Source organism: Nomascus leucogenys, chromosome 3 (genome assembly GCF_006542625.1).
Source record: "Nomascus leucogenys isolate Asia chromosome 3, Asia_NLE_v1, whole genome shotgun sequence".
Taxonomy (NCBI): Eukaryota; Metazoa; Chordata; class Mammalia; order Primates; family Hylobatidae; genus Nomascus; species Nomascus leucogenys.
In genome coordinates this window covers 113,733,814-113,751,088 of record NC_044383.1, presented here as the reverse complement: position 1 = coordinate 113,751,088, position 17,275 = coordinate 113,733,814, and the positions used below count along the sequence as shown (strand labels likewise).

Sequence of the window (17,275 nt, the reverse complement as noted above, 5' to 3'; positions counted from 1 at the left end):
TAGAAAATGCCTCTTAGGAAAGAATGCCCTAATTTCAGCATTTCTCTTATATTAATTTAGAGGTCTCATTTTAACATTGCCCACAGGATAAAGTCTAAATTTCTCAGCTGCACAAGCTGACCTCAATCTTTTCTGCATCTTCTTTTACCCCATCTCTACCTCCATCACTTCTTTTCAGGAGTTAGTGCATCTGAAAGGCACACTCGTTCCTCTATATCTTTACTCCTACAACAGTCTGTTCAGTTTTATTTCTGTTGAAATTTTGCATATCCTTCAAAAGTCAGTTCTCTTGGATGATTTTCTCTGATTCCCCAGATCTGGAATTAGAGCTTCTTCGTTTGCCCTCTCAGTCCCTTTTTCTTCATTTATTGCCCTGAGTTAGTTCTGCCCACTGTTTTTGCTAATTGCACCCTTTTTATCATTATAAACAGTTAGTTCTTTGGGGAAAGAGTACAATATTTCTTAGTCATATGTGTTTGGCATATATACAGTACCACATATAGACCAGAAACTAAATACCTATGAAATGAATGAAACACAAAGACCAAAAAACATTTCCAGAACTAGAATATACTTTCCCTCGAAACCCCTGCATGTCATCTCTTTATCTCACAGCCATTTGTACTGCCACCCTTGTGTCTTTGTATGTCTCTGTGACAGTCTAATTATGACATTTCTTGCTCAATAGGAGCATTTAGTGCTCCAAGTTGACCCTAGGACAATAATTTGACCTGAATAAGATAAAATTCAATCTTTATTCAATGTCCTTCAGGATCTGACTTATGCCACCAGCAAATCTCATGTCACTCCTCTCCTCTCACTCTGTAACACCCATATGGAATTTCTGTCCCACAAATGGGTTTTCTGTGTGGAATGCCTTTTTTTTCCCTTTTCCTCCTCTTCATCTTCCATTGGCTGACTACTCATGCACCAGATTCTAGATATGATGCTACTCATTTCGGAAATTATCCCTAGCTCCCCACACCATCTCTAGCCCTAGATTAGATAAATTCTTTCTCCTTAGTGATCTAATAGCTAACGGTTAGATATCAGAAAGTCTTGGGTCAAGGTCTGAAGTTATTGTTACCAACTAGTAACTTCAGACATTTGCAAATTTTAGCTTATTAAATCATAGATCACTAGGCGCCATCCTCAGAGTTTCTGAATCAGTGGGTCTGGGATGAATCTCGAGAATTTGCTTTTCCAACAGCTTTCTGGGTGACACTGACGATGCTGTTCTGAGGAGCACAGAGATAACTGATGCTTTCGATAATTTATTCATCTACTTCTGTTTACCCCTGTAAACTTTAGTTTCAGCACCTGCAAAGTGAGGCTAAAAGGAGTGTTTAAAAATTAGCTGAGATAATGTATGTGAAGGGGTTGACATGAATTAGGGCTCAATGACAGTTAATATTGTTCTTATATTATCATTGCTTTCATAACACTATGTTGAATTCCAGACTGAACAGATGATGCCAAGTAAGCTGAGAACCCCCAAAAGAGCAAAGATCACATTGGTTTTATTATTATTGTGTCACAGGTATGTTATGAAGTGCATTGGTAGTCACTAAATAAACATATAATTGAGTGAATTCAAATACAAGCATTCAATAAGTATTTAGTGAAACAAATTTAATGCTTCTTGTAGGTAGCCCCTACCTGGAATGTTCCAGGTTTCTTAGTTTAGCTCATTTTATTCTTGGTATTCTTGGGACTGTTTTGTTGATTACTTCCTAAATTACTTTTTGGTTATGGTGAGTCAGTCCCCAAGCTTTCCTTTCTAAGAAGATTATACAAGCAACAGAAAGAACTTCTTCCTGTAAAGAACTAGAAATGAATAACCACGTGGGCTATTCATTTGTCTCTGTAGTTTCAGTTTCATACTGAATGAAAGCAGTTGCATCAAAGTATTCCCCTGCCTTCTGTGTTTGAACATATGCCTTTACTTAACAGTGGATATGGGTTAGAAATTAACATGTGAAGAATTTAATTTTCATTTCTTTGCAAATTTATGAAGACTCCTCTTTGGAAAAGGCTTTCCTATTTTTACTGTCAGTCTATACCCCGTCCTTCTCTTTGACCTCAGAACCTCGTATTTGGTATTCATACATTATTAGTTCAGCAAGTATTTTTTTCACCACCTGCCATGTGGCAAGCACTATTTTTATGGTGATGATGCCACACTAAAACAAAACCCCTGCTTCACAGAACCTAAAGCATAGCATTTATCAACTTGCACTGTAATTGTTTGCTTCTCTGTCTCCTCTCCTGTTAAGTTTCAGCCTCCTGATGGCAGATGCAGTATCTAATTGAAATTTGAGTCTCCCCCTCAATGTCTAGTATATGGTAGACATTCATACATATGGATAATTATTGTTTACATGCAGAGACCCTTCTTATTATATTGGTGTGAGAAATGGAACTGAGCACCAGAGATCATATAATGCTTGTCCTTCAAACAGTTTGGCACTAGCTGTGAATTCTTTGACTTCAAAAGTGTTAGTTTGAATTTTAATTAGGATCAGCCAGTAAAATGTGGGAGATTTTACATAAGAATCCAGATTTCCAGCTTCTCTTGTAAAAACCCACATTCCTGTAGCACACAATGAGCTGAAGCTGTGGCTGGTCCACCTGCTTCTTGAGATGGGGCATGCCTTCTCCATTTCACTATAACCCCTACCATGCCCTATCATTTTGCACGTGTCGGGGAGGAGCAAGGGGGTGATGTGTGGTGAGGGGAGAATGAAGTGAATGAATTTGTGTTTCTACATAAATTCACTGAAAGTGTGTGTTCATAAGCTTATAGCAACCTAACTCCCAACATTGGAGATAATAACTTAACTTTTTTTCCTTCAGTGATGTGGGATGCTAACAAGCATTTGTTTACATTTGAACTATATATCATATTGAGTCAACAATCAATTTTGTCTGTTGTTTTTCTGCATTTTCACAGTAGTTTCCTGTATTTCTCAAATTAAATAATTGCCAGTTACATTCTACTGTGATGTGTATCCTAGTCCAAAGTAAAAACATATCTAAATCTATCTGGTTTAGGATTTTTTTTCTCCTTTTATGATTATTGAACTAACTCTTTTTATTTGTCTTGGTTTTGTCATTTGAGACTAGAATACTTAAAAACATAAAATTGAATTAAAATTATAGTTTATCCAACTAAATATATTCGTGCTTTGTTTCAGTTATCCTTAAAAAGAAGAGGAAGCAAAGATTTGCCAAAATCCGAAAAAAAGGCTCAACAGACTCCCACAGAGGTATGTGGAAATAAAATTTCAACTAGTACATCAAGTACCTCTAAGTGTATATAATCACAAGCTACATTTATAAATAGATATAATGGCCAGATAAACTTACGCAAAAGAAAGTCAAATTTGCATATCAATTATGTAGCTGTAGATACAGGTAGTATAAATCAGAATATTTACTTATAAAGCCAGTCATAACATCCCTATTATAATTGCTTTACATTGTAAGCACACAGAAAAATGTCATTTGTACTTTATACGCTGCTATATTTGAGAACTATACTCATGATGCTAATCTTGTCCTTTTATAATTAATAAGGTCAATAGAAAGGCTGTTCCTATAGTATCAGGAGAAAGTAAAGAAAGGAATGTTGCAGAGGGAAGTCAGAAAGGAGAGAAAGGCTTGTTATATCTTTAGAGAGCCCTGGAATGAAGTAATTCTCCATACCAGTGATTGGAGAAGCAAAAGAAAGGAGACAAAAGAATAAAAATGAAAGTTGAAAGATGTACTCAACATGGGCTTGTTAAAAACCCGAGAAACACAGCCACAGTAAAGACTAGCTTTGCTTTCAAGGCAAAAAGAGGTGCCAATGGTTGTAATGAAGAAGATTTTAAAATGGAAGAGGAAACATTTGGGATAAAAATGACACTATTGTTAAGGAAGGGGATCCCAATCCAGACCCCAAGAGAGGGTTCTTGGATCTCATGCAAGAAAAAATTCAGGGCGAACCCATAGAGTAAAGTGAAAGCAAGTTTATTAGGAAAGTAAAGGAATAAAAGAATGGCTACTCCATAAGCAGAACAGCCCCGAGGGCTGCTGGTTACCCATGTTATGGTTATTTCTTGATATGCTAAACAAGGGGTGGATTATTCATGCCTCCCCTTTTTAGACCATATAGAGTAACTTCCTGATGTTGTCATGGCATTTGTAAATTGTCATGGCACTGGTGTGATTGTAGCAGTGAAGACGACCAGAGGTCACTCTCAGTTTTGGTGAGTTTTAGCTGGCTTTTTTACTGGAACGCGTTTCATCAGCAAGGTCTTTATGACCTGTATCTTGTGCCGACCTCCTATCTCATCCTGTGACTCAGAATCCTTAACCATCTGGGAATGCAGCCCAATAGGTTTCAGCCTCATTTTACCCAGCTCCTATTCAAGATATAGTTGTTCCGGGTCACACGCCTCTGACATTATGACTCTCCAAAAACACTTGGCTAGATATTAACCTTTAAACTATGTCAGTTGGAATCTATGGTACTGTAGTATACTTTTATGATTACAAGGTTTTTTTCACATTAGATAGATAATTTAACTAAAGTGATTTTAAACATTCAAAATTTGATCTCAGACTTTTTTAAAGCATAACATATTAACTATATATTATTTTCCTTTTTCCTCTCTGTACCTCCTCTGTTCCTGCTCTGTTTTCTCCTGGCACTTGCACCAGAACCTGTATGGACCTCAGCATTTTTAGAATCCCAGAGAGTCTCACAGCCAAGACCATGATATCATTTTTTATACCTTTCTCTCTGTTCCTTTAGTAAGTCCAAATATACTCTGTCACTACAGCTTTTCCACTCTGTCTTTGCTGTCACTTTATTCAACTCGCTCTAAATATTTTGTTGTGAATCATTTCACGTGTTGCCATGAATCTTCTTTCCTACCTTGTTTATGGAGTAGACGCTGTATCTACATTTGTCCTATTCTTACACTTCCTGTGTTAAAAGTTTATTTATTCTTTTCAACCATAGTCTCTGATGCAGGAATTCTTAACTGTTTAGTCTTGGCTTTACGGACCTCCACTCACTATGCATGTGGGCAACTTTCTGCAAAAACATCCACAACTTTAATTAGTTTCTCAGTGAGGTCAGCGACCTTACAAAAGTCAAGATGCCATGCAATCTACCAGATTTTATTTCATGGGCAAAAACTTCCTTATGTATAAGTATACTGTAGCATTTGAAGTTTCTGCTATCATTTCCAACACATTTATTTTCAGAGGTTATGACCTGTCACTTTTCAAAAACCCACCTCAGAAGATTGATCAGGCTATCTCTGATGGGATACCTCAATTATAAAATGGTCCATTTTTACAAAATTATAACACGATTCCAATGCTCAGTCAAGGTTGCAAACCATCGATCCACATATTTGTATTACTGAAAATATACCATTCTATTGTAATTCTTGTTTACGCATTCATCTCTCCTACTTAGCCAGGGCAGTTTTGTAGACAGGAGCCATCTTATTCAGCTTTGAATCATCTGTATCTAGTGACTGGCACTCTGCACATGTTCAATACATGCTTTTAAATACTCCCGTGTCTCCTTTTTCTATGTGAAATCACACAAAATTGCCAACATGCTATTGAATTTGATCTACAGAAGTGGCAATTTCATATGGTCCAACTCTCTATTATTCATTTAGCTTTGTATTTCATTTTGTTAATTTGCTTCAGCTTCTTTGATCTCTTCCTCACATGTTCCTCCAGCAGCACAGTGACTTTATTTATAGAGAAATGATACTGCACAGCAATTAAGAACTGTAGCTCTAGGGCCAGTCTGCCTAGGTTGAAATCTCTGGCATATACCGGCTGTATGAACTTGGGCCCATTACTTATTCTTTTTAGTGCCTCTTTTCTTCATTTATAAAATGGGAATCATAATAGAGAGTTGTTGTACAGACTAAATGAGTTAATATATGTAATCGATTAGAATGCAATTTAGTTTCTAGTAGTGGCTCTTAAAGTGAAGGCCAGGCTTAGCTCATTTCTTACTGGCCTTCATCATCATCATATCTTTATGTTTCCCTCTTCACATGTAATTTGCATCTTCAATTGAGTGAGTCTTTAACATACACAAAAATAAGAAATAACTTGCTTCACACCTCAGAGCATTTTAATTTTTCTTGCCTACCCTTCACTGTGGAAAATAGGAGAAAGTATTTACTGCTCAATTACTGTGGACCAGGCACTTTGTATGCAATTTCCTTTTTTTGTCAATAATTATGTATGATATTTCTATGCCAAGTTTCCAATGCAGCCTACAATAGTTGGGTTACAAGATCAGGATGCAAGGCATATTGGCATACAGGGTAGTAAACTCTTGGCATTGCAGAAACTAGCACATTTTGTATCTTGAAAATATTTATTTTTAAATAAATAAAATAATTACCATGCCCATTAGCCCTTGATGCAGCTCCTTCCCTCATAATGACTCTATTATATTCAGTCTGTGTCCAAGTGTTAAAATAATTGTTGTTTTCATTCCTTTGGGCAGGAGAGCTTACATACACACAAATCAGATATTCTCTTTTTTATTTGCTTAATATAACCCAGTGAAGTGTTATTCTGCTTCAGTTTGTGCCTTGTATCACACCCACTGCTGTTTTGGTTAGATTCAATTTGCAGTATATGCCAACTATACTAGCAAATAAAGGCTTGCCTTGCAATCAAGAACTTCCACCACACATGCAACCCTACCTGGCTTCTCAGTCTCATCTACTCTTGCATGTCAAATAAAACCTAGCCTATGTAAAAGCATATTTGACATTTATTTGTGCTGATAAAACGTGTTCCAGTAAAAAAAACCAGCTAAAACTCACCAAAACCAAGATGGCCACGAGAGTGACCTCTGGTCGTCTTAACTGCTACAATCCCACCAGTGCCATGACAGTTTACGAATGCCATGACAACATCAGGAAGTTACCCTATATGGTCTAAAAAGGGGAGGCATGAATAATCCACCCCTTGTTTAGCATATCATTGTTGGTCATATTTCTGTTCAAACATTGTTTCTAATTATTGGCCTACATGACCTTAGATTTCCCCTCCCAAACCTTTGACTATTTCTTACCTGTCTCCCCTTTCTTTTCTTTCTTTTTTTTTTTTTTAGATGGAGTCTCGCTCTATCACCCAGGCTGGAGTGTGGTGGTGCAATCTCGGCTTACTGCAACCTCCGCCTCCCGGGTTCAAGCAATTCTCCTCCCTCAGCTTCCAGAGCAGCTGGGACTACAGGCGCCTGCCACCATGCCCAGCTAATTTTTCTATTTTTAATAGAGATGGGGTTTCACCATATTGGCCAGGCTGGTTTCGAGCTCCTGACCTCATGATCCACCCGCCTCAGCCTCCCAAAGTGCTAGAATTACAGGCATGAGATGACCGCGCCCAGCCATCTGTCTACCTTTCTTTTCTTCTCCTCATTGGTTGTGTCTGTTACCATTATGATAGTTTCAACCATCACCTCTACACATCTCATCCACATGTCCTCACTTCTAGACCTGAGCTCTAAGTGCCAAGGTGTAATCTTAGTAATCTAATCATGAGCCTGAGATTCTACATGACTGTTGATGGATGTTTCCACCCTGTATCCCTCCACTGGAACACCTCACAGACAGCATTCTTAAAACCTTAAACCCACATTCTTCACACAAAACCATTTCCATTTCTCCTTTTGTACTTTTCAATTTAGTTAATGACTGGGCTTTGAGGTTGTCATGAGAATTTCATGAGAATGTATGAGAAGAACTTCTGTAAGTTTCATTCCACTATCCTTTCAGCAGGCAGAACCAACTTTATCCATTTCAGATTGATGGGAGTACATCCTATTTTAAAAGTGATCTAAATGGAATGCTCCTCTTTATTCATTCTCTATCCTTGCTATTGGCCATACAATCCAATGAGACCCCTCAACTCAAAACTTCAGGGTCATCTTTGATTCCTCTGCTGATGTGATCCAAAACATTGCAACATGTCCTTGGTCTCATCCTCAAAAAAGCTTCCATCAAAGCTTTCCATGACATACCCTCTTCTCCTCTCTGGATGCTGCTAAGGCTCTCTCATCTCTTCTGGTAGTCCTTCTCTTCTTTCTTCTAAACCTCTCCTAGAGGAAAGTGTATAAGGCAACACATCTTCTTTGATTTTACCACATTGCTCTATTTTTTTTTCTTTTATGCTTCTTTTCTAGAGGCAGCATGTGCAGTGGAAGGAATATGAGTTTCGGACTCAGCCAGAATATAGACTGTGCTCTGTCACTTATTAACTTGTGCACTGCAATGTTAATAAATCTCTCCTATCGGTAAAGGGGAGATAGCATCACCTATCTTGAAGGACCGATACAAGTATTTAATACTATACGGAATGTAATGTTCAGGCTCTGCACACCCAGCAGCTCTTAAACCCTTCATATTCCCATTAGTAGATAGGAAGACAGGAGACCTGTGCCCTGTTCTCCATCTCTTCCATCTCAAAGGCTCTGTGTGGTATTTACTGAGCATCTCTGGCAGAAGCTCATTATTCTCCTCACCTTCTCACCAGTGGTTGCTCCTTCTTTACCAGAATGCATCTCAAACACAGATGACTGAGTACTGGATAAGGAAAGAATTTTAATTTTTGTTTTTTTAACGAAGAAACCAAAGTTCACAGAAGTTACATGATTAGCTCAAAGTACACACTTAAAAGAGAATTTTGAGAAATTGTCCTTGGGAGAAATGTCCTTAGACATAATAACATGCTTCTGTAATATCCCTCAGAGAAAGATTTCCATTCCTCCTTTTGTACTTTTCAATTTAGTTAATGATTGGGCTCTGAGGTTGTCGTAAGAATGTGTGAGAAGAACTTCTATAGTTCCACTATCCTTTTGCCAGGCTGAACCAACTTTATCCATTTCAGACTGATGGGAGTACAACCTATTTTAAATGTGATCTAGATGGAAAACCTAACAGTTTCTCCTTGGATGGACCATTCCAGTGTCAAACTTTCCTGACTTACAGGCCTCTAAAACAATTTTCCTTTGAATAAAAACAGGGGGCAGATTACTTCCTAAGTGACACAGAAATCAAGAGCCTGAGCATTCGTTTCAGACAGAACTGGATTCAAATTTCACCTTTGTCCTTTGCTATTCATTAGCTGTGTAACCTCCGAACAGTTACTGAACATTAAACCAGGAACTGTAATACCTACTCCTAAGTGTACTCTGAATATTAAATTAGGTTCATATTTGTAAAACAGTTTTCAGCACTTGGCTCAGTGTGACAAAAAAGTGGCAGCGAATGCATATGAACCACATGCTCCTTGAACAGATTTTATATTTATTACTGCAATAATGAAACAAAAGAAACACTGCTGAAATGATCACCCAACAGTTGTATGCAGTTACAACATATAATAATCTCTGAATAGTGATGACCACAGTTTTTCTCTTTTCATATTCCTTTTCCTTTTTGCTTCCAGGATGTAACATTGTTCTAATCTTTAATTTGCCAGAGAATTTAAGTGATCTGAAGAAAATACACAGTATCTGCTTCTGTTTCTTTCTGTCATTAAATCTGGATTGCAAGAAAGAGAAATTATTTTTCCAGGTGCCCTCTTTTGGTTGTTTCCTTGATTTACATAAAAATGATCTCCTATCCTTTTCCCTCTTTTCCCCCAAATGAGGAGGACAATGAAGATCTGAAGTGCCAGCTGCAGTTTGTTAAGGAAGAAGCCGCTTTGATGAGAAAGAAAATGGCCAAGATTGATAAAGAAAAGGACAGATTTGAACACGAGCTCCAGAAGTACAGATCCTTTTATGGGGATCTGGACAGTCCTTTGCCCAAAGGAGAAGCCGGAGGCCCTCCCAGCACCAGGGAGGCTGAGCTCAAGCTACGGCTAAGGCTGGTGGAGGAAGAAGCCAACATCCTGGGCAGGAAAATTGTCGAACTGGAGGTGGAGAACAGAGGCTTGAAGGCGGAACTGGACGACCTTAGGGGCGATGACTTCAACGGCTCGGCCAACCCGCTCATGAGGGAGCAGAGCGAATCCCTGTCGGAGCTGCGGCAGCACCTGCAGCTGGTGGAAGACGAGACGGAGCTGCTGCGGAGGAACGTGGCCGACCTGGAGGAGCAGAACAAGCGCATCACGGCGGAGCTCAACAAGTACAAGTACAAGTCCGGCGGCCACGACAGCGCGCGGCACCACGACAACGCCAAGACTGAGGCCCTGCAGGAGGAGCTGAAGGCGGCGCGCCTGCAGATCAACGAGCTCAGCGGCAAGGTCATGCAGCTGCAGTACGAGAACCGCGTGCTTATGTCCAACATGCAGCGCTACGACCTGGCCTCGCACCTGGGCATCCGCGGCAGCCCCCGCGACAGCGACGCCGAGAGCGACGCGGGCAAGAAGGAGAGCGACGACGACTCGCGGCCGCCGCACCGCAAGCGCGAAGGGCCCATCGGCGGCGAGAGCGACTCGGAGGAGGTGCGCAACATCCGCTGCCTCACGCCCACTCGCTCCTTCTACCCGGCGCCCGGGCCCTGGCCCAAGAGCTTCTCTGATCGGCAGCAGATGAAGGACATCCGCTCGGAGGCCGAGCGCCTGGGCAAGACCATCGACCGGCTCATCGCCGACACGAGCACCATCATCACCGAGGCGCGCATCTACGTGGCCAACGGGGACCTGTTCGGACTCATGGACGAGGAGGACGACGGCAGCCGCATCCGCGAGCACGAGCTGCTCTACCGCATCAACGCGCAGATGAAGGCCTTCCGCAAGGAGCTGCAGAACTTCATCGACCGCCTCGAGGTGCCCAAGTCTGCGGACGACCGCGGCGCCGAGGAGCCCATTTCCGTGAGTCAGGTACAGTTCTGCCTATTGCGAGCCACGGCGGTGGCCAGGCTGGCCCGTGGAGCCGCGTCCCTGGGGGGCGTCTCGGCGCCCGGACTGCCGCGCCCCGCTTGAGGGAAGCCCCCGCTCAGGGCCGCGCTGGGGCCTGAAAACCCCGGCCGGTCCACCAGTTCTGTCACACTGTCCTACTGCAGGGCTGAGGTTTTTGTGACTCCATCACGTAGTCATCATTTCTTCCTCTGTTTTGTTTAAAAGTAAAACTTAACACCATTACCCTCAATTGTTGTGGAAAGAGTAAAGGATTTTGAGGCACATTATTATTTTAGAAGGTCAATATTTTTATCTGTTACTCTGCTAGCAAGATGGTCCTGGATAGGAATATTTAACTGCTGATATGTGGTTTTTGAGCCAAGATTCATATTGAGTTTAGGATTTTTAAAAAATGACTAGACTAGGAGGCCGAGGAGGGTGGATCGCTTGAGTTCAGGAGTTCAAGTCCAGCCTGGTCAGCAAGGCGAGATCCGTCTCTCCAAAACATATGAAAAATTAGCTGGGTGTGGTGGTACGCACCTGTAATCCAAGCTACTCCGGAGGCTGATGTGGGAGGATCACCTGAGCCCAGGCAGGTCGAGGCTGCAGTGAATGGTGATTGCACTACTGCACTCCAGCCTGGGCAAGAGTGAAACCCTGTCTCAAAAAAAAAAAGAATAAAACCAAAACAGAATTGATGGCAGGGCACTGTGGCTCATGCCTGTAATCCCAGAGGCCAAAGAGGGCAGGAAGTCAGGAGTTCGAGACCAGCCTGGCCAACATGGCGAAACCCCGTGTATACTAAAAATACAAAAATTAGCCTAGTGTGGTGTCGCACTTCTGTAATCCCACCTACTCGGGAGGCTGAAGCAGGAGAATCACTTGAACCCGGGAGAGGAAGGTTGCAGTGAGCCAAGATTGCACCACTGCCCTCCAGCCTAGGCGACAGAGTGAGACTCTGTCTCAATAAGAAAAAAAAAATTTAATTAAATAAAACAGAACTGATGGATAACTACTGGTAAATGTGGAAACCGGTGGTAAAGAGACATGATTTTGTGTCTACAACCCCCAGGAAAGGAACAAATGAAAGCCACTTTTTTACTGTAAGTTGAAATAACAGCATCATTATTTCCAGAGAAAATCACTCTCAGTTGTATAGTGGAGAATCTCAGGACTGGGGAAGGAGTCTATACGGTAGCTTGAAGGCAACACTAATTCAAAGAAATAGTAATAACTATTCCAGAACAGGGAAAACCAGCATTTTTCCTCCATCCTGATTTGTAGAGGCACACCGGATGAATTGGACTGAGCTGCTTTGGCCAGGTATGGTGGCCATTTAAAGACCAATGCATTTTGTCAGAGTTAACCACATGAAAGATAATTTATGAAACAAAACAGGCAATGCTGTTTCCTCTGGCAAGCCTGGTGTCCTGTTTCCATTGGAGAACCCACGGAAGTACAACAGCATGCATGGCTTTTACGACACGCAAGACATTTAAAAGCCAGTTTACGTACACAAGCATGGTTTTAGATTAACTGCCTGTTGGTACAGCTAGAAACATTGCAGCCCTATCGCTTATTTATCTTGCATGTTGCTGCGCTTTGCTATGAAAAATATCGTTTTATGATAAAACTTGTTGAATTTTGATATGTATTCAGTTATAGCCTTAGGGAATATAATAGAAATTAGAGTGCGAGAAAGTGCTATGTATAATATTAGGCTTTCAGATTTTATAGATACAGGCTTAAGGGAGGGTGGAGGTTCTTTTTTAAGTTGAATGAATACTTAAATTTGTTGATGTGAATTTAAGTTTTAAAGATTATTATTAATTAACTCTTCTCTTTGTCTTTGCATTTACCTTCCCAGATGTTCCAGCCTATCATTTTACTTATTCTCATTCTTGTATTATTTTCATCACTTTCTTACACAACAATATTTAAACTTGTCTTCCTTTTTACACTGTTTTTTGTACTGTAAATCTTTCATCATTTACCATTCATTGTAGTATTTTCAGTTTGTTTATTTTGTTCACCCTTCAAGACAAGAAGTAAAAGAAGTATAATTTCTGTAGTAACCAATGCTATAAAAACACTGAAGACTGCTTATTTCTTTAAAAAGACACAACTCATCTTACCAAGACCAAATTCAATAAGAAGCCCAAGCACTAAAATATTTCAGGTAAGAAAATGTGACATTTTTCTGTATGAATTGTTTTAATTTTTACTTCTTTTTTTCATCCTGTTTGTCTCCTCTTGATAAATAATTGGCATCTTGAATATAAAAATGGGCTACATGTCTCATAATTATTTCTCAGTAGTTCACTATTATTATTCAAAAGCTGGATGGACATTCACAATTTGGTCACATTTCCGAAAAGTATATACATTTGTAAATTACCTTTGCCAGGTTGCATCAAACTAACAAGATAATTTTGACATCCAATAAATGTCTGAAAAAAAATGGGAAATAAATGAAATGTGACCGTCACGAAAACTAAGTAATGTGTTGTAATGTCGATGTGTTTTGTCTACAGAGATATGCTTGGAAGCATGAGATTGGATTAGGTCTTAGTTCATCTAGGAAATAATTATCCCCATCCTACTCTATTTGACCAGATTCCCACCAAACCTGCCACTCCTGCTTTTACTTATTATACTTGAAGTCGTGTATTGCTAATCGAACTTATTGCTTGGAGTCCTATCCTCCATAATAGATTGCCTCCAGAGTAGGAAATACTCTATAAATATGATATGTGAATTGTTTTGAATAGGGAAAAAATACAGTCATTCTCTAGAATTTCATTAAAGTATGGTCATTTTCTAGAATTTCATTAGATCAATCCAAGACTGGTAGCATAGTTCTGGCAGGAGGTGCTCTCGAGATATAAACTAACTTCAATAAACCTGAGCATCCCCCTTTCTCTTCAAACCTAAAGTGGCCTGGATAGACTCCATCTACCCAAAGGACCTATTCTGTCCATCTCATTGATAGTTTATCCAGTGCCACCCAAGAGTCAGCAATCTCCGCACTTGTTGAAGTCATATACTTGTAAATATTCACAGGTTGGTTGATGGATATGAAAATCTGTGGAAAGTGAAGTATCTTGCACGTCTGCAAAAAGAATACGTGGAAAAACTTTGTTATAAAAGTTGCTATTGGTAATGGTCCTTGGAATCCCAGGAATTTAACTTTCAAGGGACTGTGATTTATTTATGGTCTCATCCTCCCACACATCCATTTGAGTATTAATTAAACAAACAAACAAACCTTCACAATAGTCTAAAACTTTAGTTTAGAATAACTGCTCTTACTCTCTATAGGGTTTGTTTGGTTTTGGTTTTCGGTTCTGTTTGTTTTTTGATAGGGGGAGGAGAGACTTGGAGTGAAGAGTGGTTACCCAACAGTTGGAATCTGTCAGTATGCACTTCTGGCTTCTCATTTTAAAGATTCTGAGAGCTAGGTAAAGCTTCATTACAAAAATGAATGAAATGAGATAAATGCCATGTTTAATCAATTATATATAATTCAGGTGTTTGCTTTTTAAAATTTTTCATCTCAGAGATAATGAACACTTTAAAACCTAAAGTTTGTCTGTTAGATCCGTGGTAAGTTTCCAGGCCACCATTTCAGAAACTGAAAGTAAATGTTTGAGGGCTGAAATGTAGCTGAAACATTTATTGTCTTTGGAGCCAGTTATATCTGTTAAAAGGTTCTCAGCCACCTACAGAGCATTTGAAAGTGTGTGGAGTGTTGCAGGTTATTACAATGACTGGGAAGCTCACTGGCATTTAGGAGGGAGGGATCAGAACTTCAAGGTCCCTGAAATCCCACATCACAAATAATTGGCTTGTCCAAATTGCTGATGTTGTCTTTGTGGAGAAATGTGATATGGTATGCACTTATTCACTTCAGAAGCATCATGTGTATTCACCACCCTGTGTGACTTTAAGAAACTGGCTTTAGATTTTAGCTTTCTTTATCATGAGAGGAATCAAAAATGAAATAACTAGATCAGTAGTTATCAATGCTAGTGCACATCAGAATTTCTGGGATGTTTTTAATTGGGGACCTACTCCATACTAATTGAAATAAAATGTACGGACCTAGGCATTTGTATTTTTAAAAACGCCCCAGAACCACTACTTTTACATATTTGAATTATCTAAAATACACATTCTATATAGCCCCAACAAAGCTTACAGTAACTATGTGATACTAAGATATAGGATCATTAGTTGTCTAGGTTTGAGTAGACTTTAAAGTTTCAGCTGCTCTGTGGATGTCTGAATTCTCTCTAGAGCATTTCCACTTAGTTGTACAGCCTTTGCCAGAAGGGATATCACCTCCAGTGATAAAGCAATTATATTTCTGCACTGGTGGTGGTGCCAGAAAACTTGGCTTGCATTAATACAAGTTCTCAAAAACACAAACTCAAAGGTAAATAGGAGTAATTCCTAACAGAAAAGAGAACCAAGATGAATAGTGTGTGGGTACAGGGTCACACACCCACTGAGAGACACAGGCACGTGTGCACTGGATTCAAGACTCAAGATGATCCCACAGTGATCTAACATGTTATTACAACAAAATCCCTAGGCATTCTTAGATGGGCTGACAGCCTAAATACATGCAAAGATGGTGCAAACACCTCAGTGATAACTGGTGACCTGAATAGGAAAGGAGAGATGTCTGGGCTAACCAAAACACGAGCCTCAACTATAGATCTCATTTTAGGAACTATGGTCATGTTCCCTATGTTGCCCTTCTGGCAACAGGGATATTAATCTTACCAATGAACTCCTAAAGCAGTGATAAGGTTTGACTCTGTGTCCCACTCAAATCTCATCTTCAATTGTAATCCTCACGGGTTGAGGGAGGGACCTGTAATCCCCACATGTAGAGGGAGGCAGGTGATTGGATCATGGGGGTGGTTTCCCCCATGCTGTTCTCATGATAGCGAGTGAGTCCTCAGGAGATCTGATGGTTTTATAAGTGTTTGGAAGTTCCTCCTTCACTCCTCTCCACTGCTGCCTTGTGAAGAAGGTGCCTGCTTCCCCTTCCACCATGATTGTAAGATTCCCGAGGCCTCCCTAACCATACAGAACTGTGAGTCAAACCTCTTTCCTTTATTAATTACCCAGTCTCAGGGAAGCTCTTTATAGCAGTGTGAAAGTGGACTAATACAGGCAGTGATTTTATAGAATTTCATGAGACTCTTAAACCTCATCCAGATCCTCCATATGTGAAACTCCCGTGAAATACTGGGGAGAGGAAAGTAGGCTGAAGCAGGACTGACTTGACTGCTGCTCACAGATTCTGGGGGATATGGGATCATTCCAACAGCTCCTCTGAAGTTAGCAAATCAACTTTACTGAACAGTTGAATTCCAGGGAGGCTCTTTTCCACTCTGCCCCACTCACTGCATAGACCAGCTTCTCAGTTGTGCCTGTGTGTACACACACAGCTCCATCACACTGTGGTGTATAATGAGAAATGCATCCAGGGTCAGGGCATTCAGACCTGCCTCTATCTTAGGGGACATGCTGGGGACCAGTTGGTGGAAGGTGGGGTCAGAAAATTGCCAGCAGGCACAAAGTGACCTTTTTCCTTGCCGTCTTTTCCCTATAACTTCAAGCTGTTCAGTGGGCGCCCAGTATCCAGGGTGCACCTATCTCTTAAAGCGTAGAACATAGACCTGGGAAGATAAGTTAACAAAGATAGTGCCCAAAACCTCAGAAAGAGAGTCCCCAGCATCTTCCCCTTTGATCCTGTTGCTTGCATTATTTTTGTTGTATTAAGCTGTTTCTGAAAGAGGAACAACCAGGCTTCTTGATTCACCAAGAGAGCAAAGACTCTCAAGGCATCATCTTTTGTTTGGACCTTTGAAGTTGTGCTATTTAAACATCACACCAAACTAAACAGAGCAAGCCTTATTCTAGAAAATTCCCTTGTATGCACATTCTTGGCCATAGGAAGAAGTGTCTTCTTGTTAATTTGGCCTAGATCTAAAAAAAAAGGAATTCAGTTGGCTATTTTTAGGCATAAGTAACTAAACTCATAAAACAAAGGAAAATCAGTCCTGAGCCTGGAATGTGTTTTGGCCTGCATTCTCCAATCTTCACTTTAGTTTGTATGATAGAATGGGATATGGTTATTTAATCAGCTGCCAACAAAGTTTGGAGTGTCAATTTGGTAGCTCAGCCTTAATTCCAAATATTCATGCAGTGTTTATAACTGCATTCTGATAGAGCTACAGTCCAGTTCATCTAGTAGAGTCATGCTTTGGGTCAGACACCATAGCTGAATGTAGAGATTGAAGAGAAGGTAGTGGAGAATAGTACCAGAAAGTAAGAAAAGTCGACCATTTATTAAACTACTGGGATATGG

At 40.2% G+C, this 17,275-nt stretch overlaps 2 protein-coding genes across 3 annotated transcripts in view; both read left to right on the top strand.

Moving 5' to 3' along the window:
- The window catches only part of SOGA3 (SOGA family member 3), a 46,636-nt gene extending 33,664 nt beyond the window's left edge, over positions 1-12,972 (top strand). The window contains exons 5-7 of one of the 2 annotated variants that reach the window (XM_030809651.1): positions 3,198-3,269; positions 9,694-10,869; positions 12,755-12,972. In XM_030809651.1, coding sequence (XP_030665511.1) covers positions 3,198-3,269; positions 9,694-10,869; positions 12,755-12,865 — 1,359 coding nt within the window. In that variant the 3' untranslated portion in view covers positions 12,866-12,972. Of the gene's footprint in view, positions 1-3,197; positions 3,270-9,693; positions 10,870-12,171; positions 12,439-12,754 lie in introns of those variants that run through there. The other variant, XM_030809652.1, reaches the window with a different exon arrangement.
- A 7-nt stretch (positions 12,973-12,979) lies between these two features.
- The window catches only part of KIAA0408 (KIAA0408 ortholog), a 35,403-nt gene continuing 31,107 nt past the window's right edge, over positions 12,980-17,275 (top strand). Inside the window, exon 1 of the mRNA XM_004087649.3 lies at positions 12,980-13,066. The gene's annotated coding sequence lies outside the window, so the exon portion shown is untranslated. The remainder of the gene's footprint in view (positions 13,067-17,275) is intronic.